The sequence below is a fragment of the Pelophylax lessonae genome (genome assembly GCF_965119305.1).
Source record: "Pelophylax lessonae genome assembly, chromosome: 4".
Taxonomy (NCBI): domain Eukaryota; kingdom Metazoa; phylum Chordata; class Amphibia; order Anura; family Ranidae; genus Pelophylax; species Pelophylax lessonae.
This window is the reverse complement of record NC_138771.1, coordinates 227,483,926-227,511,879: the sequence shown is the minus strand read 5'-3', so window position 1 is coordinate 227,511,879 and position 27,954 is coordinate 227,483,926. Positions and strand designations below refer to the sequence as shown.

The 27,954-nt window shown below is 46.1% G+C and overlaps 1 protein-coding gene across 1 annotated transcript in view; it reads right to left on the bottom strand.

Annotated features, from left to right (window-relative positions):
- ASZ1 (ankyrin repeat, SAM and basic leucine zipper domain containing 1) overlaps nucleotides 1-27,954 on the bottom strand; it is a gene marked incomplete at its 3' end in the record, with an annotated part of 757,393 nt that overhangs the window by 169,574 nt on the left and 559,865 nt on the right. Inside the window, exon 11 of the mRNA XM_082255308.1 lies at nucleotides 14,221-14,326. Coding sequence (XP_082111434.1) covers nucleotides 14,221-14,326 — 106 coding nt within the window. The remainder of the gene's footprint in view (nucleotides 1-14,220; nucleotides 14,327-27,954) is intronic.

The following is a 27,954-nucleotide window of genomic DNA, read 5'->3' as shown; positions in this document are numbered from 1 at the left end:
CGCGAGTGGTCCTAGTGCGTAAGGCACATAGGACCCACTGGTTCTGGTAAGTGATTTCATCTACCCACAAATCATGGCGAAATGGATTGATGTCACAGAATTTATGGACACCCATGCTTGAGCACTTGCACCTTTGAATCGTTGAATCATACAGTCACAAAAGGACCCCTTTGATTACTTTGAGCACTATAGTCACCTAAAATTTAATTGGACTTTATACTATGTGATCAGTCACGTTATATTATTTGTCTGTTTTTTGAACATATATTGTATTTATTTATTTGCTATTTATTTAATTTATGCAGTCACTAATGTAAATATTGGGGCACATAATATTTACAAGATACTAAAATTTCTTTGCCAACAGGACCCAGTATTCAGCAAGCGCTTTAGTTAGCTTTTTTGACCTAAGAGCTAAACATTTGCATTTCCGTTTATAACCTATAGCTGCTGCTGCACTATTCACTTTATCCATTTATTCATATTATTATTATTATTATTATTATTATATTTTTTTTCTCTTACATATCAGTATCCATTTACAACATTGTTACAAATATCCTTGGCGTGGGGAATATACCTTGGTATATTTTTTTACAGGATAAACTAAGTACTGTATATTTCATTCTACACAAAATGAATACTTTAGTGGCTTTGGGAGTATGAAATCTCAGTTATATAGCATGTAATGAGTTTTTAATAGTCTGGGTTTAACACCTGTAGGCCGATGTAAAGCAAATATTCGGCCTCGGTTTTAAGGGGTTGTACAGGGGTGATGCCTGCAGTTAGAGGCATCATCCTGGTACCGTGATTTAGAGCCCATGGCCAGCTTTCTTGTAATGACAACTGATGCGGCTGAGCAGCCCCTCAATTGTCATTACAAGGAGCTGAAGGGGATGTCCCCCCCCCCCCCACTCCCTCCGCCTCGCCCGGGTCTCCCGTCCCACCGGGAGACCCGAGCTACCCGCCGGTACGTTCGCCGGCAGGCCAAAGACCCGAACAAAGCCGCATTAGGCTCAGATCAGGTCTCCGATGTAAAAACTCGGAAGCGATGTCATAACATCACTTCCGGGCACTGGAGCCTTAAAGGCGCCAGATTTGATAAAAAAAAAAAAAAACGTGAAAGCATTCAAAACAGCCAAACTTGGCATTTTGAATACTTTGATGTTCAGAGGAGGGGTTTGGACCCCAGATCCCTCCATAAAGAGCACCTGTCACTGCCTATTATTGTCACAATGGATGTTACACTCTTTGTGACAGCAATAAAAGTGATCAAATTTTTTTCTTCAAAAGAATAGTGCGAAAAAAAAAAAAAGAAAAACAAAAAAAAAAATTTAAGCGCCCGTCCCTCTGTGCTTGCGCGCAGAAGCGTACGCATAAGCAAGTCGCACCCACACATGAAAACAATGTTAAAACCACACGTGATGTATCACCCCGATCGGAAGAGCAGGAGCAATAATTCTAGCACAAGACCTCCTTTGTAACTCTAAACTGGAAACCGTTAACATTTTTTAAAGCGTCGCCTATGGAGATAGGCACCGAAGTTTGTCACCATTCCACGAGTGTGCGCAATTTTAAAGCATAACATGTTCGGTATCTTTTTCCTCAGCGTAACATCTTTCACAATATACAAAACAAATGGGGCTAACTTTACGGTTTAGTTTTTTTTTTTTTTTAATGCAGTGAAATGTATGTTTTCCAAAAAAAAAAAAAATGCATTTGAAAGACTGCTGTGCAAATACCGTTTGACAAACTATTGCAACAATTACCATTTTAGTGTCTAGGGTCTGTGCTAAAAATAATGTTTGAGGGTTCTAAGTAATTTTCTTACAAAAAATACTGATTTTACCTTGTACGCAACAAATGGCAGAAAAAGGCTTAGATGCGAAAAGGTTAATAATATGGGATTTTTTACTCACCGTAAAATCCAATTCTCTGAGTTCAATGGACACATCGCTCCATAAATCATAACTACAGGGCTATATCACCTTCTGCAGGAGTAGTACTACTAGGCAGAACAAAAAACTTGGCTATGTCCATGGGCCGTCCTTAGCTGGTATAATCCCCTCTCTGCTATAGGTATTCAGTTTAATAGCAAGCAGTACTAGAAGGATCAAAACCTCTTTTTTCAACGACGGACACAGCGTCCATAAATCAATACTACAGTGATGTCCATAAGCAGTGCCAAAAGGAAAATGAGGGGTGGGGAAAATAACCCAAGGCTAAACACAAGGACCCCACTGGGTCACAGGAGCTCAACCAGGATACAGGAGCCCTATCTGAAATAAAAATTTTAAAGAAAACCCCCCCTAAAGACAGAACAGTCCCTCTTAAACAGTCTGCAAAACCTTGCGTCCAAAAGAAGCATCTTCAGATTACAAAATATCCACTTTGTAGAATTTGGTAAAAAGTATACACCGACAAATGAGTGGCCGCCTTGCAAACCTGAAATATTGATGCTTGATGACCGAATGACCAGGAAGTACTTAGCGCCAGAGTAGAATGCGCCATGACAGGGAAAGTAGGAACCTGACCTTTAATAGAATAGACCTAAGCCACCGTCTGTCTGTCTATCTAGAGATGGTAGCCGAAAAAGCAGACAGCCCTTTCCTTGGTCCTAGTGTAACCACAAAAAGCTAGTTTGACCCCCCAAAAGGACTCCGTAGCTGCCAGATACACCCGAATTGCACGAGCCACATCCAAGGTATGCAAAGCAAATGCCTTGGGATAAGCCAGCTTGGGACACAAGAAAGGCAACAAAATGTCCTTATTCAAATGGAAGTCTGAGGCAACCTTAGGTAGGAACGATAGAAAGGGACGAAAATTAGATTTTTGTCTTACCGTAAAATCCTTTTCTCTGAAGTTCATTGACAGACGCAGTCTCTGTTCTTGATAACAGTAGGGTTATACTGCCCCCTACAGGAGTAGGACACTAGGCAGAAAAAAGGTTCTGGCTACGCCTATGGGCAATCCCAGGGGGTATACCCTCTCTCCCTGCTATAGGATGTCAGTTTTTTTTATCAAAGCAGCGTCAGAGAAAACAAATACCAACCCAACTCAAAATAAAGGGGCAGGTACTGCATTCGTCAATAACACAAAAATCCAATTTTCGCTATTGATCATTGACGGACGCAGTCTCTGTTCTTCATAAGAGTAGAGGCGTCCCAAAGCAGTGCCATAAACCATGAGGGCTGGGAAAAGCAGAAAAATAATTCCCCTTAAGAGGGAAAGAAGGAACCTGACCCTTAACTGTATAAGCCTGCACAACCGTCTGTCTGATCCATCTGGACATAGTTGGAGCAGACGCAGGCAGCCGTTTCTCTGGTCCATAAGCGAGTACAAAGAGCGAATCTGACTTTTGAAGACTCAGTAGTCGCCAAGTACACCCTTTGATCAATTCCCTGTTGGAGGGCCAAGATCCGAGCCACCGAGAAAGAGCGAGGGGGAACCCCAATAGACTCAGACCACGCAATATACGACTTCCACGTACTATGATAGATATTTCTAGAAGTCACTTTTCTCCCTTTAAGCAGAGTGGAAATCACTGAAGCAGACAATCCTCTGTTCTTCAGCAACTGGCTTTCAACAGCCAAGCCGTCAAAGCCGGCGACTGTAAAGCAGGATGGAAGATCGGCCTTTGAGACAGTAGATCCTCACTGAGGAACGTCTGCGACTAGCCTGACCAGGTCGATTTACTAAGCTCGGCGAGGCCAGTCCGGAGCCACAAGGATCACTGGAATCCCTTCCACCTCGATCCTGTGAAGAAGTCTTGGCAGCAACCTGAGAGGGAGGAAAAGCATACATCAGCTGATACTGACCCCACGGAGCCACCAGCGTGTCTGTGGCGTCTGCCAGAGGGTCCCAAGATTGGGCCACAATCCTCTGCACCTTCCTGTTGATCCGAGAAGCCAACAGATCTAGGTCTGGAGGGCCCCAACGAAGGCACAGCTGCTGGAACACCTCCGGATGACGAGACCATTCCCCTGGAGCCAAGGTCTGCCAACTAAGGTAATCAGCTTGCCAATTTTCCATTACTTGAATGTGAACGACGGAAAGAGCTGGAACAAAGTGTTCCACCCATCGAAGGATGCTTGCCACCTCTAAGGCCACAAGGACACTCCTGGTGCCCCCTTGGTGATTGACATAAGCCACAGCCGTGGCATTGTGCGATTGAATGCGCACTGGACAGCCTTGAAGGTACTCCATCCTGTGGACTAGGTAAAGCCTGATCGCTCTTAGCTCCAGAACATTGATCGGTAACCTGGATTCCTCCAGGGACCAGACCCCTTAAGCAGGAAGCTTGCCTAGAACACCTTCCCACCTGGACAGACTGGCACCCGTGGTGATCAATGTCCAATATAGGGGACAGAAGGATTTTCCTAGATTGAGCATCGGGGACCAAAGCCACCATACCCCTGGTCACCTGGCTCAGCTGGATCTGGTTGTCCAAGGAATTTGGATCTTTGTTCCACTGAAGAAGGATTTCCTTGTGGAGGATTCTCGTGTGGAATTGAGCGAAAGGTACCGCCTCAAAGGACAACACCATCAGTCCCAGAACTCTCATACAAGTCCAAAGGAATGACCATTTGCTGGACAGCAATAGTTGAATCGTAGTCTGGAGCTTTTGAAGAAGGAGGAAGAAACACCCTGGCTGAGGACAAATCCAAAGTCAGGCCCAGAAAGCCCTGTCTCATGGAAGTAACCAGGGATGACTTCTGGAGATTCAGAGTTTCCATGGTGATCTCTAAGTTTGTCACCAGCGCCATGGGGGACTCCGCACGGAGAAGCAGATCATCCAGGTAACCCAGGATCGATATATCCCCCGCTGGAGTAATAAAGCCAGAACGGAGCCAACACCTTTGTGAAGGAGCAGAGGCGATAGTGATCCGCTCTCACAGCAAAATGCAGAAACCGTTGATGTCCTGCACATATTGGGATGTGAAGGTAGGCATCTTTGATGTCTACGGAGGCCATGAAATCCCCCTGTTGTAGGGAAGCCACCACCGTGCGAATGGATTCCATCTTCAAATTTTAGAACTCGCAAAAAGCAATTCAGTGCCTTCAGGTCCAGAATTGAATGCACCTTGCCCTCCTTCCTGGGGACCGCAAACCGGTATGAGTAAAAGCCCTGAAAACGTTCAGAGAATGGAACCAGAACTATTACCCCTTGTTGCAACAGGTCCTGTACCGCCCCAAAGAGAGTGCCAACTGGTCCGTTAGCTCTGCAAAGGCAGGGGGAAGTTGTACCCCCTCCAGGTCACGGCGTAGTAACTTAGTCCATTCAGTCAAGGTTTGTGACACAAGGGCAATAGTAAACACCGGTCTTAGCGCAGACCCCACCAGGGAGTACATATTGCGGGCCACAGACTCTGCCTTTCTATCTGGCGGATCCTTAAAGGACAGGGAACCCTCCACTGGGATCATGGTAGGGACTCCTCAAAGGATAGCTTATAGCAATCCCCTTAGGCACCCCAGGGGGACGCTTTGGGCGGTCCCACTCTTTTTTGACCATGTTGTCAAAATACGCGGGAAGGGGGAAAACCATTGCCGCTATGGATGGTTTGTGAGTGCCAGATGTAACCTGTGCCTCAGTTGCAGCTGTGTCCTCCATTTTAGGGTCTAACGCACAGAAACAACCAGTGCGTTCACCAGCGACTTTTCTTGCGCGGTGGTGGAGGTGTCATCCTCACTATCAGAGGAGAAAGGGCGCGAGGTAGTAGACCTGTCAGAGAGACCCACGTTTGCGGTGGCTGAATCAGATTCAGAATCTGACATGGGGGCGTTTTTTGGCACCCCGCCCTTTACAGGCCACCTCCACCTGGGATACAAATGATTCCAAGACCGCCAACAGTGCATCTATGGATAAGCTGGGATCCAGAGGGCCCTGTAGCCTCCTTGAGGGGGTCAGGTGGGGGTGAGTGTTCCGCAGGGTCCATGTTGCACCAGGGGAACCCGGCAGCAAAAAGTTTTTTTTTTTTTTTTTAGGAACGTCCTGCCGCGTTATAACGCCCCCAAGAGGTCAGGCAGAATGCACTTAAGACCCCCAGCAGAGAGAGAGACCCCCCCCAAACTCACCACCCGCACCAGAGATGCACCAGGGAGGCCCAGAACGTCTGCACAGTACGTGTCTGCAGTGATCTTGATCAGCAGAGAAAAGAAACCTGAGTGTCAGCACTGGGGAATAGGGAGGGACTCCACCCCCACAAACATCTCCAGGGACTCCAAGAACATGGCCACCATTATTTTTTTTTTCAATAGGAATCCACTGAAAAAAACGCTGCCGGGTGTACCAACACGGCCGCGATCTTTCTCAGAACATGGGCTACAAGAAAATGGCGGCCCTGTGCGGCCTGAGGAGCTTCTGGGGTCCCTCGATGGGACCCCCCAGCCTCCGGGACGGGATAGACAGGAAAAGGGCCCTGGAAGTGACAGGTGAATACCCCCCTGCACGATTGAGCACCTCCCCCCCTGTCGGCCTTCCAGCCCCCAGGAGTAGCTTCAAGCGCTCCAAAGCACCAGCGTTGGGGGGGGGGGGGGGGAGAGAGAGAGGGTGGGGGAGAGGAGGGAGGGTAGGAGGGGGAGAGGGAAGGGAGAGGAAGGAGGGTGGAGGGGGAGAGAGGGAGGGAGAGGAAGAGGAGGGAGAGTGACAGGGGGGGGGGAACAGGGGGAGTGACGGGGGAGGGGGGAGGAGGGAGAGTGACGAGGGGAGAAGGGAGAGGGACGGGGGGAGGGGGGAGAGGGACGGGGAGGAGGGAGAGTGACGAGGGGAGAGGGGGGAGAGTGACGAGGGGAGAGGGGGGAGAGTGACGGGGGGGGGGGGGGGAGAGTGACAGGACAGAGGGGAACCCGGGGGAGAGTGACAGGACAGAGGGGAACCCTGGGGAGAGGGGGTCCGACCGTCCTAAGGGGGGGCCCGCGTCTACCCCAAAACCCATCAATAGGAACGCTGCAACTTAGGCCTAGATCCGGTCGTATGCGACCTGGCGAGATGTTTAACTCGCAGGGCCAGTCCCCGTCCGGAGGGACTATGTCGCGGTCGACCTAGTGCGGAGCTCGGGTCTGTGGGGAGTCATTGGCTGACTGGGGTGACCACTGGATCTATATATCCAGCCTGTCGCCAAGACCCAGCATAGCTGCTTGTAGATTTCACAGGAAAAAGTGACGGGGGGAGAGGAGGTAGAGTGAGGGGGGGAGAGGGATGGGGGGAGAGTTGGGAGAGTGACGGGGAGAAGAGTGACGGGGGGAGAGGGGGGAGGAGGGAGAGTGACGGGAGGAGGAGGGAGAGGGACGGGGGGAGGAGGGAGAGGGACGGGGGGAGGAGGGAGAGTGACAGGACAGAGGGGAACTCGGGGAAGAGTGACAGGACAGAGGGAAACTCGGGGAAGAGTGACAGGACAGAGGGGAACTCGGGGAAGAGTGACAGGACAGAGGGGAACTCGGGGAAGAGCGACAGGACAGAGGGAAACCCGGGGGAGAGTGACAGGACAGAGGGAAACCCGGGGGAGAGTGACAGGACAAAGGGAAACCCGGGGGAGAGTGACAGGACAGAGAGGAACCCGGGGGAGAGTGACAGGACAGAGGGGAACCCGGGGGAGAGTGACAGGACAGAGGGGAGCCCGGGGGAGAGGGGGTCCGACCGTCCTAAGGGGGGGCCCACGTCTACCCCAAAACCCATCATAGGGAGGCGGGGGCACAGTTTACTGACCATACCTGGTGGCATCTTTTGACAGAAACCCTCTCCGTCGAAGTGGGGAGGGGGGGGGGTTAGGCAATAGGAACGCTGCAACTTAGGCCTAGACCCGGTCGTATGCGACCTGGCGAGATGTTTAACTCGCAGGGCCAGTCCCCGTCTGGAGGGACTATGTCACGGTCGACCTAGTGCGAAGCTCGAGTCTGCGCGCAGTCGCTGGCCGACTGGGGTGACCACTGGATCTATATATCCAGCCTGTCGCCAAGACCTGGCATAGCTGCTTGTAGATCTCACAGGAAAAAAATCAGGTGAAAAAACTATCTAGAAAAAGACTTTTGCCAGGACCAGTGATCCCAGCAAGGAACTAGGTCCTCACTCCTGACTAGCCAGATTAAAACTGACATCCTATAGCAGAGAGAGAGGGTATACCCCCTGAGACTGCCCATAGGTGTAGCCAGAACCTTTTTTCTGCCTAGTGTCCTACTCCTGTAGGGGGCAGTATAACCCTACTGTTATGAAGAACAGAGACTGCGTCCATCAATGAACGATAGAGAAAAAACATTTTATCTCTATGGACCACCAAATAGGAACTATGACAGAATAATGCCACCAACTCCAACACCCTACGGGCCGATGATATAGCCACCAAGAATGCCACTTTCTGGGACAACGTAGGCAAGGTAAAATTTTGTAAAGGTGTGCACAGAGGACCAAGTCGCTGCCTTACAAACTTGTACAACAGAGGCCTGATGGCAAAAAGCCCAAGAGGCACTCAGCGCTCTAGTAGAATGCTCCTTCAAAAGGGAAAGGAGGAACCTCACCCTTGATTTAATAAGCCTGAACAATCGTCTGCCTGATCCATCTCAAAATGGTTGCAGCGGACTCAGCCAAACCTTTGAGAGGACCGTCCGGAAGGATACAGAGTCCGATTTCTTGAAAGACTAAGAAACCATCAGATAAACCCTTATTGCCCAAACCACATCCAGAGAGTGCAAGGCAATCTCCTTGGGATGTTTAGGCTTAGGACATAAAGGCAACACAATGTCCTCATTAAGATGAAAATCCGACACCACCTTATTGGGGAGAAAAGACAGATTAGGTCGGAGGACCACTTTATCCCTGTGGACCACCAAATAAGACGAACGACAGGGCAGTGCCACCAACTCAGAGACTCTGCGGGCAGAAGTGAAAGCCACTAGGAAGGCAGCCTTCTGAGACAAAGAGAGCAAAGAAATCTCCCTAATATTCTAAAAAGGAGGCTTTTGAAGAACAGACAAAACTAGATTAAGATCCCATGATGGAAACGGAGATCTCCTCGGAAGGGCCAGGTGACGCACCCCCTGAATAAAGGTGCGAATCAAACTATGAATAGCCAACAGGCTTTGGAAGTAAATAGCCAAGGCCGAAACCTGGCCCTTGATAGTACCCAACGCCAACCACTGCTCAACACCTTTTTGTAAAAAGGCCAAAACCCTAGCTATAGAAAACAAGCGAGGGTGTAGCTGCAGCGATTCACATCAAGAAATGTACGATTTCCACATACGATGATAGATCTTCCTAGATGTCGACTTTCTGTCCTTCAAAGGGTAGGAATCACCCAATCAGAGAGACCTCTATCCTTCAACACCTTGCTTTCAACAGCCAAGCTGTTAAAGTCAGCAATCGTAAAGCAGGATGGAAGATCGGTTTTTGAGATAATAGATCTTACCGCAGAGGAAGACGCCATGGAGGATCCACGACCATTTTTATCAGCTCTGCATACCAAGACCGCCGAGGCCAGTCTGGTGCCACCAGAAGGACCAGAATGCCTTCCATCGTCACCCTGCGAAGAAATCTCGGCAGGAGAACTAGCGGAGGGAAGGCATACATCAGGTGATACTGACTCCAAGGAGCCACCAGAGCCTCTGACCTGGCCACAAACCTCTGAACTTTCCTGTTGAGGCGAGATGGTCCAACAACCGAGGATCTCATTTCGACAGAATCTCTTTCTGCAACTGTCTCGTATGAGCGTGAGCAAATGGGACCGCTTTGAAGGTCAAGACCATCAGACCCAGGGCCCTCATGCAAGCCCGCAGGGAGGACTGATCGGCCTCCATCAGCAACCGGACCGCCCTCTGCAACTTCTGAAGCTTGTCCAAGGGAAGGACGCTCGCCAGAGCAGAGCCAAGGATCAGCCCCAGATAAGTGACCCGCACGGAGGGAGTCAGGGCAGATTTGGTGACATTGATCGCCCACCCGAATTCTTGAAGGGTCTGAATGGTAATAGAAATGTTGTCCAGCAGATCCGAATGGGAGACTGCACGCAACAGGAGATCGTCCAGATATCCCACAATGGAGATACCTCACCGGCGTAAAACAAGGCCAGCACGGGGGCCAAGACCTTGGTAAAAACTTTGGGAGCCGAGGCGAGACCAAAGGGTAACGCCAGAAATTTAAATTTTTCCTCTGCCCCTGCAAAGTGGAGAAATCGCTGATATCCCTTGAATATGGGGACGTGGAGATACGCATCTTTGAGATCGATAGAAGCCAGAAAATCCCCCTGTGATTCAAAGATGCCACCACCGACCGAATGGACTCCATTCAAAACTTCTGCACCCGCACAAAGCAGTTTAGAGCCTTGAGGTTCATAATAGGACACACCTTGCCCTCCTTTCTGGGCACAGTGAATAGATTGGATTAGAAACCTGGAGAGCGTTCCTGCGGAGGAACCGGCACAATCACCCTTGAGCCAGAAGATCTCGCACAGCCTCCCGCAGATCCTTCAAACGCTCCAGAGACAGGTCAAGATTCGACTGAAAGAACCTGTCCCCTGGCCGGGACCAGAATTTGATCTTGTACCCGGAGCAAATCAGTTCCCAAACCCAATCGTCCTGAATGAAAAGTCCAGGGTTCCTGAAAGAAGCACAGATGTCACCCCACCCAGACACGGGTGAGGGCGCCCCTTCATGCTGAAGATGACTTGTCTGCCGCACCGGACTGGCCGGCCTTGGGCTTTCCCCAAGGGCTTCTTAGCTCCTCCAGATGTTCTGAGCGGCTTACTTTTTTCTTGCGCCCCGGAGGCACGAAAAAAAAAAGTTTATGAGCAGAAAAGGAGGGACCTCGCTTAGGACGGGGTGTCTTAAACTTGGAGGATTGAGGAAGAAGAATACTCTTCCCGCCAGTAAGGCCCTTGATTAACTCATCCAATGAGTCGCCAAACAACCAGTCTCCCAGAAAAGGGAGATCAGCTAAGGCTTTCTTAGAAGCTTGGTTAGCCGACCAGCTCTTCAACTAAACCATGTGTCTTAAAACAATGCCCACGGCCGAGACCCTGGCCACCAGGGGAGCCGCATCCATAGACGCATCAACAGGAAAACCAGAGCTTAGATCACTTGGTCCAACAGTTCCAGCTGTTCCGGAGGTCCAATGACTCCCGCAAACCCCTAATCCATTCCGTCACTGTCTGTGACACTAATACAGACACAAAAAACGCTTTTAAAATGGAACCCACCAGCACATGAAGATGGCGAGAAAGGGATTCCAGTTTAGGACTCCATATTGCAATTTGCAAAAAACAATGTACTGACACTTTAAGAGCACCGATCGCAGTATCCACCACCGATCACAACGGTCTGCAGGGAACCCCTTTAAACCAAACTGACAGCAGAATGTGCAAGGATATGCCCGCAGGGACCTCAAGTACTCTAACACCTCAGACAAACCATCCTCCTGAATCCTTGAGCAGCATGGAGAGAAAGGCAAAAAGTGACCACGGTTTAGCAGCAGGAAATGACTATACAGGAAGTGATGTCGCCAGAAGGTTACACTGCTGAGTATAGCACCAGGGCTACACAAAGGTGGATGCCCATACAAAACAATAGGAAGCTACAGGGAAAACGGCTGCCCCATACAAGTCTATGGGGGGAAAAAAAAAAATCACACTGCCCACACTTAAGATGGCAGCGCCCATGACGAAAAATGTGGCTAGGGACAGACACATGAAGGCCTCAGGAACCACAACGGGTACCAGCAAGCCCAAGGTACCATGTCACCCCCCCCAGAGTGCCAGGGCACTCCAGACACACAGCCACTGCAGGGAAGGGGAAGGGGGGAGGCAAGGACACACAGACAGGGCAGGCCAGGGGGATCTTTCTGAGGCACAAATCCCATTATCCCCAGGAGAGGGCCCACATCCCCCCAAGGCCAGCAGGGGAAAAAGGGGGTACATTTACTCACCATACCATGGATCAGGTGAGCTCCGCTCTGGGCACACTGCCTCCCACCTGAAGTGGGGGTGATACCAGCCGAGGGGTACGCTGCGACTTAGGGTGTTCCAGGTTGTCGCGTCCCGGCGAGGCATTCAAACGCAGGTTTGTCCCCCTCCGTAAAAGCTTCTGTCAGCTGGTGGAATGCTGGCACTCGTGGGTCCTGGGATACCGCATCACCACCAGGAGTGACGTTAGGATCCCAGGACCCACGAGTGCCAGCGTTCCACCAGCTGACAGAGAGCCCGTGGGCACCACCGAGGCCGTCCCTGTACACACGGAGGAACCCCCCCTGGCGCTCTCACTGGGATCCACTGCCTCCACCACCAGGACCGCTCCAGTGATGCTCCTGATGATCAACATTACTTGACTAACTGCATCTTATTCACCGACTAAATGTGAGTGTAATACTGCTGCACATACTTCAATAAATGTCTTGCTGCACTTAGAAAGCGCTGCGCTGTCTTCCCTCTTGTCTTTCCTTCACCAAGTGGCTAAAATACTCACACACCAGAAATATATGCTGTCTAAGTTATAGGACAGTCACGCGTTGAGATATGAATGCGTTGCCCCTCTGGAGATCTCTGTTTGGGCAGACAAAACCAGTGGTGCTGCCAAACATATTGGATGGAGCCATCAAGGACTATTCAAACAGTCATGCAGGGTGAATCAATAAGCATGAGAGGAGAGTAAATTCTCATAGTGTAGTAATTTAATCCAAACAGGTTAAAACAATATACTAAAACAAAAGTCCTGCAGAAGGTGATATAACCCTGTAGTTATGATTTATAGAGCACTGTCAGTCGATGAAGGAAAGAGAAAACTGTTTTTCGTTTTTAAAATGTATCAAAAGCACAAGCCACTGCACCACATTTAGGCAAAATTTTCACAGATGGCAAAAGGTGGCGTTTGTTACATTTTCAAACCCATACTAAATTTCTCCCACAATGGCCTGGTATGAAAAGGATGTTTTCAAACCTGCAATCATAGCAGTAGAAAAGTTCATTGCCATGTTATGGCTATGTGAAACTATTAGCTTGATTGGCATAAGTCAGGAGGAGGATAGCTGTATAAATTGGATTTAACCCCCGTACACACTGACCGAATGTCGGGGGCCATTGTATCGACTGTAGCTGGTCCGACAGAAGCTGGCAGTTCCGCCGACTTGTCGAATGGGCTTGACCAAAAAATACAGTATATAAAGAGTAACTGCGCTGAACAACAAAATACAAAGCTGCAGCTAAAAAGTGGGATAACACTTAAAAAACATATAAAAGGATAAAGCCATTGGCTTCTATATTCAGGAAGATTATCCGCAGCACCAGAGCTCTGGCTGCTATAGGGCTGTACAGGCTGTTTTATGTCCTGCATGTTAACCCTTGGATGGACATCATTGATGGTATTCTTGGTCTGAGTGCGTTTTATATATGTGTATACACCTATCCAGTCACGGTTCCAGCTCACCTCCTACCCATATTGGCTGTTCCATCAGGATCTGTTGAGATCAGGCTCATTCAATAAGGATATCTGGTAAGCGCATTGGTATGCCCTTCTGACAGGAGCACCTTGGAGGAGAATCTTATTTTTCAATTTGCGGTGGAGGACTCTATAATTTTCACCACTATACACCAAGTGTTTTTGGGACTTTCAATATCTTATTAATTGTGTGTTGCACCTTATTCATTTATGTGCACAATTATTATTATATTTACCTCTATTTTTCACTTTCAGTGTGCTTATTAAGAATATATAATTTTCTTTATATATATTGGTCATTTATAGCACAGCTTTGACCAAAAAATGACTGCCGACCGGCTCCCGATTAGCGCTCTGGCTGGGGGGGCTGACCCCCTGTCAGAACACATTAGAACAGCAAGGGAGATCGCTGTACTAACGTCAGATAGTTAGTACAGTGGCTCTGACCAGAGTTCTCAGTATTTTTTGTTCAGCCCTCTGGGTTGAAGGAAAACAAAAAAAAAACTACCAGTGTGTACTAGGCTTGAAACAATGAACACTTTTTAATGCTTCACCTGTTTAGCTTACCTAGGACTGCATTCACACCTGCAGGATCCAACATGCTTTTCTCTTTTTGTTCTTGCACGTTTGCTGCGTGACAGCATTAGTGTGCCATAGTAGCTCATGTGTTTTTCTCGGCAGTAATCCAAGTGCATTTTTGCTAGGCGTGTTTTGGCATGTTTCTGTACATGTTTAAGTAATGTGAGTAAGATGTGAAACCCTGAACATTTAAAAAGAAAAAAAGTATATATATATATGCTTTAAGTTTACCTTCTGAGGATTTAAAGGTATTTGATTATTTACAGATTCCACGGTATGAGTAATAAAAGTGCACTGTCGATTCAACTTAAGAAGAAATGCATAAAGCTCATCTGTGCTAAAAAACAAACAAAAAACAAAAACTAAGTATTTTGTTAAAAAAATAATTTCTGCAACAGAAGAATTATAATTTTTGAAAATGATCAAACATCCAGAACAAAGTACGCACCTTATTAAAGTATAGCTGATATTGTAACAAATGCAATGCCAAAGACATTTGACGAAGACAAGATGATAGGTTGAATTTACATTTGGACTATTTTCAGTAGAGTTCAATTGAAAATTAGGGTTTGGAAATTATATTCACATGGCTAAAATATACAGGGGTTGGACAAACATATGGAAACATCAGGTAAAAGAACAAAATCATTACCTAATCCTGGTGTTGGAATGCCTCTGGCATCCAAGACGGTCTGAATTCTCCTGGGTATTGATAAATACTATTTCGGGTCACGATCCTGTGCAATGTCCTTTTGACTCTTTTGGTCAGTTGACCATGTCAAAAGCGCTTATGCTTATCAGACGTTTTCCTGGAAACTGTATATGCCGTCATAACCTTTGATACTGTACCTCGCACAAATAAATTGGCAACTTCAGTCACAGAGGCACCAGCTAAGTGGGCACAAACAATTTGCTCTTTGAAACTCAGTAAGCTCTGACAGGACTTTGTATCACTAACAGTGAACACAGTGAATGATGAAAGTGAGGATTCCCACCTGTTAGGGGTCATCACACAGTGGAAGCAAAAGAATTTGAAGAATTTCAGGAAAGGGATTAGCCTAATTTAAAGGCCTGCCTTTCCCTCGTGGGATGGTGGCAGTAGGCGTTTAAAGCCGCCCTATTAATTGATTTCAATGGGGGGGGGGGGGGTTTGTGATAGGTCAAAAGGTCAGCTGATTGGGAATGTTCTGGGCGGACTTTAGGTAGATCGTCCTAAAGTAATAACCTCTACCTTAGATAGACCTTAGACCTAGGATAGGTCTTTTAAAGTCACCTGACCCCTCTGAAAGAGAATTGAGCAAGAGTTCTTCCATTTTAGTTCTAGAAGACATTTTGTAAACATTGAGATATTAGTGTGTGTCATGATATTTTGCTTTAGAACAAGAAAGAACATTAGTTAGATCTCAGTGTCTTTCATTCGCTCTTATCTCGTTGTTCCCAAGACAATAGCTGTACAGATCCCAGACACAGCTGTTTTTTTTTGCGAGAACGAGGCCGAGCTAATGTTTCTTCTCTCTACAGAAAGTCACAATGAAACAATGTATATTTGTGGGAACATTTCAGGTGACCCTGGGGGGGGGGGGGGGAGGGGGGCGTATCTGTATTCTCATTGTTCTCCTGTTCGGGACATTTTATCATATAAACTGTATGAAATAAACTGTCAGGAGACTTTGAGCAAGTAATGCTTCGAGTGTCTCTTTGTTCAGAGTAATCTCCGGGCCCGCTGGGACTTGTGGTGCAACCGGTGCAGGTCATCAAGCCTATACTTCACTGGGAGTGATCTAATGCCAACAGTAATGGAGGTCCCACCGAGATGGTCAACAACGCCCATGCCGGTAAGTGTTGAAATTTTCCTCTGCCTTGCTGTGACCTGTTGGTCAACGACCATATAGCCTAGAGCATTGGTCCTCAACTCTGGCCTACAGGGCCTACTAACAGGCCAGATTTTCAAGATAACTGAAATACATCCCAGGTGATATAATTTGCTGCTCAGTGATTGCAATACTCTAGTCTGCATCTCCCCAAGGTAATACCTAAAATCTGGCCTGTTAGTGGGCCCTGTAGGCCAGGGTTGAGGACCAATGGTCTAGAGTAATACCCGTTGGCTGTATAGACTTGATAAGTGTTCAGGGAACACTAAAGAGGCCCTTGGAGGGTCCCAGGTCCTGAGTGACCTGATAAAAGAGGCCCTCGGAGGGTCCCAGGTCCTGAACGACTGATAGGTTTTAGAAACCTATAGACCTAGATGGGATCTATGAAGTACTGATAAGTGTTCGGGGAACACTGAAGAGGCCCTGGGAGGGTCCCAGGGCCTGAGTGACCTGACAGGTTTTGGAAACCTATAGACAGATAGGATCTATGAAATATTATAAACAGTACTGTGAAAATTGACTGACCGGTTGTAATCCACGAGACTCAGAGCTTTTTCTCTCATTTGCTTATTCTTTCTGTCGCATAGAAGTATAAGATATGTGTATTGTTTGTGTATAATGGTAGGAAAACTTTCTTGATAGCCACTGTACCTGGGAGGTATTGGTCAAGACTCGGAAAGGGTTTTTTTTTTTTTTTTTTGTCCCAGAAGGGACACCTCGAGTCCAAAAGTATAAGGGTTTAATTTATATACATCAGTGGCTTGAAGGAGGGTTTTGAAACCATAAAGGGTTACTAATAAGTGATTATGTGAATGTGTAAATCCTAGAGACATGTTTGAGTGAGAGAATATTGGTATTTGTTTATTGTTTTGTTATGGAAATGGCCGGGAATATTTGGTGAGTAAAATTCTTGGAAGTAAATTAAGGTAGAGGTTATTACTTCAGGACGGTCTACCTAAAGTTAGTGTTAAGAATTAATGTATATGTGAATTATACTGAAGATTTTAAGTGTATTATGATTAAAGGATTATGCTTAAAAGATAGACAAGCTTTTCCATATTTCCCGGGTAATCCACAATGGGATAAAGAATATATGTAAAGGGGAGGTGAAAACTGGTTACAGTGCATTGCGAAAGTATTCGGCCCCCTTGAACTTTTCAACCTTTTGCCACATTTCAGGCTTCAAACAAAAAGATATGAAATTGAATTTTTTGTGAAGAATCAACAACACGTGGGACACAATCATGAAGTGGAACAAAATTTATTGGATATTTCAAACTTTATTAACAAATAAACTGAAAAACTAGGCATGCAAAATTATTCAGCCCCCTTAAGTTAATACTTTGTAGCGCTACCTTTTGCTGCGATTACAGCTGTAAGTCGCTTGGGGTATGTCTCTATCAGTTTTGCACATCGAGAGACTGAAATTTTTGCCCATTCCTCCTTGCAAAACAGCTCGAGCTCAGTGAGGTTGGATGGAGAGCGTTTGTGAACAGCAGTTTTCAGTTCTTTCCACAGATTCTCAATTGGATTCAGGTCTGGACTTTGACTTGGCCATTCTAACACCTGGATATGTTTAATTGTGAACCATTCCATTGTAGATTTTGCTTTATGTTTTGGATCATTGTCTTGTTGGAAGACAAATCTCCGTCCCAGTCTCAGGTCTTTTGCAGACTCCATCCGGTTTTCTTCCAGCCAGTCTCAGGTCTTTTGCAGACTCCATCAGGTTTTCTTCCAGAATGGTCCTGTATTTGGCTCCATCCACCTTCCCATCAATTTTAACCATCTTCCCTGTCCCTGCTGAAGAAAAGCAGGCCCAAACCATGATGCTGCCACCACCATGTTTGACAGTGGGGATGGTGTGTTCAGGGTGATGAGCTGTGTTGCTTTTAAGCCAAACATAACGTTTTGCATTGTTGCCAAAAAGTTTGATTTTGATTTCATCTGACCAGAGCACCTTCTTCCACATGTTTGGTGCGTCTCCCAGGTGGCTTGTGGCAAACTTTAAACAACACTTTTTGTGGATATCTTTAAGAAATGGCTTTCTTCTTGCCACTCTTCCATAAAGGCCAGATTTGTGCAGTATATGACTGATTGTTGAGTCTCCCACCTCAGCTGTAGTTCTCTGCAGTTCATCCAGAGTAATCATGGGCCTCTTGGCTGCATCTCTGTCAGTCTTCTTCTTGTATGAGCTGAAAGTTTAGAGGGATGGCCAGGTCTTCGTAGATTTGCAGTGGTCTGATACTCCTTCCATTTCAATATTATCGCTTGCACAGTGCTCCTTGGGATGTTTAAAGCTTGGGAAATCTTTTTGTATCCAAATCCGGCTTTAAACTTCTCCACAACAGTATCTCGGACCTGCCTGGTGTGTTCCTTGTTTTTCATGATGCTCTTTGCACTTTAAACGGACCTCTGAGACTATCACAGTGCAGGTGCATTCAAAGGGAGACTTGATTACACACAGGTGGGTTCTATTTATCATTAGTCATTTAGGTCAACATTGGATCATTCAGAGATCCTCACTGAACTTCTGGAGAGAGTTTGCTGCACTGAAAGTAAAGGGGCTGAATAATTTTGCACACCCAATTTTTCAGTTTGTTATTTGTTAAAGTTTGAAATATCCAAGAAATTTCGTTCCACTTCATGATTGTGTCCCACTTGTTGATTCTTCACAAAAAAATTACAGTTTTATATCTTTATGTTTGAAGCCTGAAATGTGGCAAAAGGTCGCAAAGTTCAAGGGTGCCGAATACTTTCGCAAAGGCACTCTAACTTATGCCCCCTTGTAGAATAATAAAACAGTTGAAAAGGCTAGAAGGCCGAAAAGTAATAAGAATAATAAAGAGTTAACTAGGGCTTTTAAAAGTAAGTCCTCATTACCCACAGCAATTGCTTGTAAGCAGAAGTCAGGTGAAACTGTCCTGGAGTTTTGGACAGGGTTTAGAAATGCATGGACTTATGAGGCCGGTTTATATGTCACCCAGGAGTGGCACAGCTTCATGATTCAGACATTTATCAGTAATTTTAAAGTCCCAGTACATGCTAATTGTGAAATGATAGGTTTCATACTGGGCTGATAAAGACATGGATGGTTTTCAAAAAGCCATAATAGAAAAGATGCGGCTGGCTGTTTTTGATCTGCTGAAAGGAAAACAGCCTGTCAGCGCGCATTTCCAAGGGTGTTATCAGAAAGGCAGAAGAAAGGGGGGATTCAGAGTAGGACATTTTCAAACTAGGTCCCCCCACAATTTAACAACCTCACAACAAAATCACAACAGTGAGTGGATTTACAGTGACATCGGGATCCAGGGGTAATGGGCCATAAGTACCCTGGATGTAGGATTGATTCCATGCCCCCCTTGGAGGGAGGATGGAGTCAGGCATACATTAGACAGATTCTTGGCCGAAGGTATATTTAAAGAAATAGCCCCTGTACCCCACTGGGCCCCTTTTTTTTGTTGTTCTGAATATTCATTTTCCAAGCTAGACATACATAATTGTTTGAAGCTGCGATGTTGACCTTGACATTGGTACATTCCTAGGGAGGGGTGGTTCCCAAATTCCTAGCGAGGGGGATCACTTCTTGCGCGGAGCTTGCAGGACTATGGGTCCCAGCATTCCCACACATATGCAATAATTTTTTATGGAATTTTTGGAGTTTTGCCATTTATACATTTGTGTATAAAGCGTGGGAACCGCTGGGAAAGTAATAATAGTGAATAAAAAACAGTTTTTATCAGGCAAAACATAGTTTGCCGTAGTCGGCAGGATACTTTGAGGTTATTTTTTATAGAATAATAGATAATGAGAAATTGCATTTTGCAAATGGGTCCCTATGTAAAAGGGAGCTCTGGTGCAAAATTTTGAAAATTGGCTACTTGTCAAGAGAGGGTTCAAACGTAAATATCTTTGTTCCTGTTATAGTTATGGAATTTATTTTTGGACAGAAAGGGTTACTGCAATTAATGTGACCATTAAACCCTATTGGCACCAAGCCAAAAGTTTTAAATCAGATTAACTTTTTAGCCGATTACAGTTTCTGAGTGATATTTTAGGGGTGTCCTCTATTGAAGGAGGGGAACCTCTGGTTAGGTTTTTGTTAGATTGGCACAAGGCCAAAAGTTTTTTTGTAAGATTGGCACGAGCCAAAAAGTTTTAGTTTTATCTGATTATAGCATGCAAGTGGTATCTGATGTGCCATCTCTACTGATAGCCATACCATCCGATGCTACCCACTTTATAGTGATTGGTTGAAGTAATGCGTTTTTTTTAGCGTCCTAGTGGACGAGGAGAGACAGCCATCTTTGTTTCTTGTTTTTCAGTCCAGGTAACTGACCTGGTGTAGAAATGTCTCAGGGCTAAGATGACAGTTCAGTTGTGTGCTCTATAGTTCTCCAGACCACGCAAGAGGGGATGGACACCTGCTCATGCGTCAGTCCCGCTACAATATGTGGATAACATATGTAGTCACTCCGTGGAGGCCAGTCAGAGCGAGTGAGTTTATTGAGAAATGTACATGTATGTGGACACAAAGTGTCACAGAAATAATGACAATGGTGTCAGGAAAGTGTTGTTTACCTTGGTTTTGTTCTCACAGAGGGGGAAAGGAGAGTCAGTCACAAAAGAGCTGCGGCTCTAGTGGGTCTTTGTAAATGAAGAAGAAAGTGGCACTTCCAGACCCAGGAACTTGGAAACTTGAGTTTATTTCTTCAAATCATAGGTACAACATCAGACAAGACTACAAGACAGACTGGACAGCAGACGCGTTTCACACCTTGTGCTTATTCATTGCACCCATTCCTACAGGACTGCCACAGCTGCTCGGGATCTATCTGGCTCAGCTGAATGTTTTCAGAGAGGTGATTTGTTTCATTTTGGTTTTCTAGTGGGTCTTGCCAGTCCACAGTTGGTCTTGCCCGCCCATAAACCAGGATCATTGATTGCAATGGATCCGACTGCTCCTATTTATAATAAAATTTTGAGACAAGCCACAGGTCCAGAAATGTCACAAGAAATGTTGAATGCGTTTATGTATCTGAAAAATGCTATGGTTGTAGCGCCTGCACTGGGCCTCCCAAATTATGGAAAAATGTTGTGTGTTTAAAGCGATTTGGGTTGAGCTCTAGAAAACCATGGTTTGGAGTAGGTTTATTTGTGTATTTGTGCCAACATCCCTAAATTGAACAAGTGCTAAATTTTGGTTCCTCGGACCAGTGTGTGGGACTTTAAGGCAATAAAGTGAGAAACAAAAGCAATATGCGTTTTGACGTTTATCATAAAACAATATTTAACATGTACATGACATGAAATGTTAGGTGCTGGATGGGTAAGAGGCCCATCCGTGATAGTGCACGAAAAAGAAAGAGTGTGACACTGTGAATATCGGTGACTTTTTTAGAGACGCAGAGTCCTGCCATCCATGGGTGTTGGATGTTGCAGGAGGAGTTTCAATCCAACGCGTTTCGGCTGCCTAAGCGGCTATGCCTTTTTCAAGGATATTCACCATATCTATAAAGATATTAGTCTTTATTAGTGTCAAACGAAGATTTAAAGCAATTTTACTTGTATAGTCTGAATTATTAGCTTACATTGAGTTTTTTTGTACAGTTACTGGATCGGTGTATATGGAGGTGCCCCTCTTTTTTTCCCCAAGGCAACCACAAGATCCCAAAAAGAGAGGAGTGGCGGTAACGTTTATTCTGAAAGACCAAGAATGATGGATTGGCATATAGATAATATGTATGAGTGTGTTGCCATAAGGTTACAAAGTTATACTCACAGGGTCCAGGTTATACTGGTTTTCCAATTGTGAGTGCCCTTGATTGTAATGGCTGTCCCTGGAAATATATAAGTATTTGTATTGACTGTATATGTCCAGATGTTTGAGATTTTGGCTGCTAATAATTAGGTGATGGAGTGCCTGATGAGCGTCTTGTTTGCCAGATGGTCTCTCTATCAGAAAGAACACCTAATGGGCTTCTTGGTTGCCAGATGGTCTCTCTGTTAGGAAGGACATACACCATTATGACAAACCGGAAAAAATCAGTGTGCCTAAAATTGGTGTGAGGTCATTGTGGATGTTTACCTTGCGGTGCTGCAGAAAAGTTGTTTTGAGGACTATAGAACACTTTCCGGTGGCAGGATAGACTTTCTGTTGCAGGATGGTCTCTCTGTTGAAAAACACACCATTGTAGCAACCGAGAAAGGAAAGAATCCTGTATTGTGCAGGGCTGTGTTAGAGTCCAAAGTAACTGTGTGCAGTACCTGTGTCCAGCAGGGGGAGTCCTGTCAAGAAGTGGGGGTGGTCCGCCGTCCTCCAGGAGGTGCTTCCTCTCCAAGGTCTGGAGATGAATGGCACACTCCAGGGACCCCCGGCGCCTCAAATATAGGCCGCGCATGCGCAGTGCCGCGCAGCGCGGTTCTATCTGTCAGGGCGGAAGTGCTTCACTCGCGTCTACTGCGCACGTGCCAAGGCTATTGCGCGGCCAGCAGCGAGGGAGTCTGTCCGCTGCCTGGCAACTAAGGACGCCGCCGACACGGAGGAGGAGGGGCAACCAGGATGCCGTAGGCTGTTGGTGGAGCCGACAAGCCTCCGGCTCGGATGTCAGCAACTGGTGTCCCGAACGTTGCCCCGCCTGGATGGCGGGACTTTCCGTGCCGGGGGTTGCACTTGGGTGTTGGGAGGGAGCATATCCAACCGATCGAGTCTGCATACATTCATATATTTTAACAGAAGACAATAACAAAGCAGGAATTGTATATACTGTTTAACTTTTCCATTCTGAAATTAACAGATCTGGTACATTCATTTTATAAGGAGAAGGAAATAAGATATTAGAGAAGGGAAGGTAATCATGGGGGATATAAAGGACTGGGGATTGTATGGATGTCTAATGTCAGTATCTAGCGGGTCTCCACTGGAGGAGTGGGAGAGGATCATAAGGATTATGTTGATGAGCACGGAGCATTTGTAGATAAGAAGGACAATTTGCATGGGGTAGGGAATAGAGAGACAGGAAGCAAATCTTGTCCAGATGGTGACTGGTGACTAATGAATTTTAATTAGTCTGTTTTGCCAGATACAAAGCCATCGAGAAATGGTTTGAAGCTCTCTGCTTCGTTGAGGCCAGGAGGTGTGGTCGCTCTGAGGCGTCTGATCCACCTCATTTCTCTTTGCAGGAGAGTTTTGTTCCAGTCGCCCCCCCTCCCTGGAATGTGGGGCCTGTCCAGGGCCATAAATCTTACAAGGGGCATTTTGGATTGGTGCTTGTCTCTCACATGTCTGCCAAGTGGGAGGTAAAAATTGCACATCTCCATGGATGCCAGATGTTTGCCAACTCTCTTGCGGAACTCTTGTTTAGTTTTTCCCACGTAATATGCACCGCAGTCACACTCCATCAGGTAAACTACTGCTTGGGTTTTGCAGTTGACGAAGTGGGCCGGTGTAAATAACTCCCCGTTCGGTAGCAATTTGGTTGTGCTTTTAACGATAACTTTACATTGGGCACAGCCTCCACATGGATATGTCCCCTTATCCTTGCACGGGTCCTTTCTTGGTCCCTCTTTGAATTCACTGTGGACCAGTGATTGCTGGAAAGAACCAGCTTTCCTGAATGTGATTTTTGGTTTTGCTGGGAGAAGGTGTTTAAGACTTGGGTCACCGGTAAGGATGTGCCAATTTTGTTGGATGATTCTCCTGATTGAGTCATGTTGGTTAGTATATCACATGATCAATCGATTAGTATTTTCTTGCGGTTTGTCCATGGGTTTTTTGAACAGGATTTCATGTCGCTCCTTATTGTTCGCTCGGTTAAAGGCTTTTCTTAGACTTGTTTTAGAAAAAAACCTCTAATGAGTAGTCGTGCTGTTAGTTGGTCAGACTCGCATTTAAAGTCTTTTTGGGTGGTGCAGTTCCTCTTTAACCGTAATAACTGACTATATGGAATTGATTGTTTAAGCACCGTAGGATGAAAGCTGTCCGCATGTAATACAGTATTGCCTGCAGTCTCTTTTCTGTAGAGTGTTGTGTTTATGTTCCCCTTGGGGTCTTTGAAAATCCAGGTGTCAAGAAAACTGATTTTAGTTAGGCTGTATTGCATGGTAAAATGCATGTTAAAGGAGTTCATGTGGTCCAGGCACTCTAGTAGGAGGTCTTCAGGTCCATCCCATAGGATAAAAATGTCATCTATATATCTCTGCCATAATGTTATATGGCGAGAGTATATAGAGTTTTTTTCGTCATTAAGGAAATCCTGCTCCCACATGCCCAGGTATATGTTGGCGTAGGATGGGGCACAACTCGTGCCCATGGCCACGCCACAGATCTGCAGGAAATGTAGGCCATCAAAGCAGAAGTAATTGTGGTGTAGAATAAACTGTAGCATGGAAAGAATGAAATCATTGAATTTTTGATCGTGGCGGCTATGTTGACTGAGTACGTGTTTGACTGCCAGTATGCCTTTTTCATGTGGTATATTACTGTACAGTGATTCAACGTCAATCGTGACGAGGTAGGTTGTTTGGGATGCAGTCATGCCTTCCAGTATTTGGAGGAGATGAATGGTGTCCTTGGTATATGATGGGAGGTTTGTCACATGTGGGCGTCAATAACTCTGCTTATGTTCTCCGAGATATTCCCGTTCCCGGATATGATGGGTCTGCCTGGAGGGTTATTAATGTCTTTGTGTATTTTCGGCAAGGAATAGAACGTTGGTGTTCTGGGGTACTTTGTTCTAATGTACTCCCATAGAGTTTTGGAGATAGCCCCTTCGTTGAGGGCCCTGTCGACTTTTTTGTAGAAGGTTTCGTTGTAGGACTTGATCATGAGTGGTGATATTTGCTTATAGCATGTACGATTTTCAAGGATGTTCATGCACATCTCCTTGTATTTTATATTGTCCATGAGGACAATGCTGCCGCCCTTATCGGCTGGTTTTATGGTGATCGTATCATAGCTTTTTAGGTCTTCAAATGCCTTCCTTTGTTCCTTAGTTAAATTATCCTTTGTTTTTTTGATATTGAGCCCTTCAATCTCCCTGGTTGTTTCTTTTACAAACAGGGCGACTGCTGGGTTTTGGCTCAGTGAGGGGAATTTCTGGGATTTTTTCTGGAAGCGGGGTGTTTCAGGGTTCTCCCCTTCTTCATCACTATCCCCTTCCTCTGGTGTTGGAGTAGGATCTTCCCAGTCGTCGTCAAGTCCTCCTTCCTCTAGTAAGATGTTGAGATCCCTTATTGTGCGGAATTCTGCCGCTGTAAGACGACTGGGAAGATCCTACTCCAACACCAGAGGAAGGGGATAGTGATGAAGAAGGGGAGAAAGAAAGGACCCGTGCAAGGATAAGGGGACATATCCATGTGGAGGCTGTGCCCAATGTAAAGTTATCGTTAAAAGCACAACCAAATTGCTACCGAACGGGGAGTTATTTACACCGGTCCACTTCGTCAACTGCAAAACCCAAGCAGTAGTTTACCTGATGGAGTGTGACTGCGGTGCATATTACGTGGGAAAAACTAAACAAGAGTTCCGCAAGAGAGTTGGCAAACATCTGGCATCCATGGAGATGTGCAATTTTTACCTCCCACTTGGCAGACATGTGAGAGACAAGCACCAATCCAAAATGCCCCTTGTAAGATTTATGGCCCTGGACAGGCTCCACATTCCAGGGAGGGGGGGCGACTGGAACAAAACTCTCCTGCAAAGAGAAATGAGGTGGATCAGACGCCTCAGAGCGACCACACCTCCTGGCCTCAACGAAGCAGAGAGCTTCAAACCATTTCTCGATGGCTTTGTATCTGGCAAAACAGACTAATTAAAATTCATTAGTCACCATCTGGACAAGATTTGCTTCCTGTCTCTCTATTCCCTACCCCATGCAAATTGTCCTTCTTATCTACAAATGCTCCGTGCTCATCAACATAATCCTTATGATCCTCTCCCACTCCACGAGTGGAGACCCGCTAGATACTGACATTAGACATCCATACAATCCCCAGTCCTTTATATCCCCCATGATTACCTTCCCTTCTCTAATATCTTATTTCCTTCTCCTTATAAAATGAATGTACCAGATCTGTTAATTTCAGAATGGAAAAGTTAAACAGTATATACAATTACTGCTATGTTATTGTCTTCTGTTAAAATATATGAATGTATGCAGACTCGATCGGTTGGATATGCTCCCTCCCAACACCCAAGTGCAACCCCCGGCACGGAAAGCCCCGCCATCCAGGCGGGGCAACGTTCGGGACACCAGTTGCTGACATCCGAGCCGGAGGCTTGTCGGCTCCACCAACAGCCTACGGCATCCTGGTTGCCCCTCCTCCTCTGTGTCGGCGGCGTCCTTAGTTGCCAGGCAGCGGACAGACTCCCTCGCTGCTGGCCGCGCAATAGCCTTGGCACGTGCGCAGTAGACGCGAGTGAAGCACTTCCGCCCTGACAGATAGGACCGCGCTGCGCAGCACTGCGCATGCGCGGCCTATATTTAAGGCGCCGGGGGTCCCTGGAGTGTGCCATTCATCTCCAGACCTTGGAGAGGAAGCACCTCCTGGAGGACGGCGGACCACCCCCACTTCTTGACAGGACTCCCCCTGCTGGACACAGGTACTGCACACAGTTACTTTGGACTCTATACAGGATTCTTTCCTTTCTCGGTTGCTACAATGGTGTGTTTTTCAACAGAGAGACCATCCTGCAACAGAAAGTCTATCCTGCCACCGGAAAGTGTTCTATAGTCCTCAAAACAACTTTTCTGCAGCACCGCAAGGTAAACATCCACAATGACCTCACACCAATTTTAGGCACACAGATTTTTTCCGGTTTGTCATAATGGTGTATGTCCTTCCTAACAGAGAGACCATCTGGCAACCAAGAAGCCCATTAGGTGTTCTTTCTGATAGAGAGACCATCTGGCAAACAAGACGCTCATCAGGTACTCCATCACCTAATTATTAGCAGCCAAAATCTCAAACATCTGGACATATACAGTCAATACAAATACTTATATATTTCCAGGGACAGCCATTACAATCAAGGGCACTCACAATTGGAAAACCAGTATAACCTGGACCCTGCGAGTATAACTTTGTAACCTTATGGCAACACACTCATACATATTATCTATATGCCAATCCATCATTCTTGGTCTTTCAGAATAAACGTTACCGCCACTCCTCTCTTTTTGGGATCTTGTGGTTGCCTTGGGGAAAAAAAGAGGGGCACCTCCATATACACCGATCCAGTAACTGTACAAAAAAACTCAATGTAAGCTAATAATTCAGACTATACAAGTAAAATTGCTTTAAATCTTCTTTTGACACTAATAAAGACTAATATCTTTATAGATATGGTGAATATCCTTGAAAAAGGCATAGCCACTTAGGCAGCCGAAACGCGTTGGATTGAAACGCCTCCTGCAACATCCAACACCCATGGATGGCAGGACTCTGCGTCTCTAAAAAAAGTCACCAATATTCACAGTGTCACACTCTCTTTCGTGCACTATCACGGATGGGCCTCTTACCCATCCAACACCTAACATTTCATGTCATGTACATGTTAAATATTGTTTTATGATAAACGTCAAAATGCATATTGCTTTTGTTTCTCACTTTATTGCCTTAAAGTCCCACACACTGGTCCGAGGAACCAAAATTTACCACATGTGTGTTTATGCAAGGGACAATTGTAAGACCATGGCAGGTGTACTTGCCCAGGAGTATGGTGGTAAACTTTGCCCTATAGTTTTTGTCCAAAGATGGTCGCAGTGCAGGTCTAAAGGCATGCCTGAAGTGACTCCAAGCATAGCATCTTGTGAGATGGTAATGGGGATGGCCACATCATTTGCCCTAGGTAGGCCCCAGTTTTAAATGGGTTACTGGGATTAAAGGGTGTGTTACACCACAACATGATTGTATAGACATAATATATCAGGACAGCCATAGAGGGAGCAGAGGATGTTTTTGTAGATGGTTCCTGCTCCAGGCCAAAAGATCACACATTGTTAGAGCTACAAACGCATGCTACAGAACAGGTTTAAGGAATTGGGTGATGATTTAAAAAATAGTTGAGAATAGCCTTTTTCTAAAAGAGGGGAGA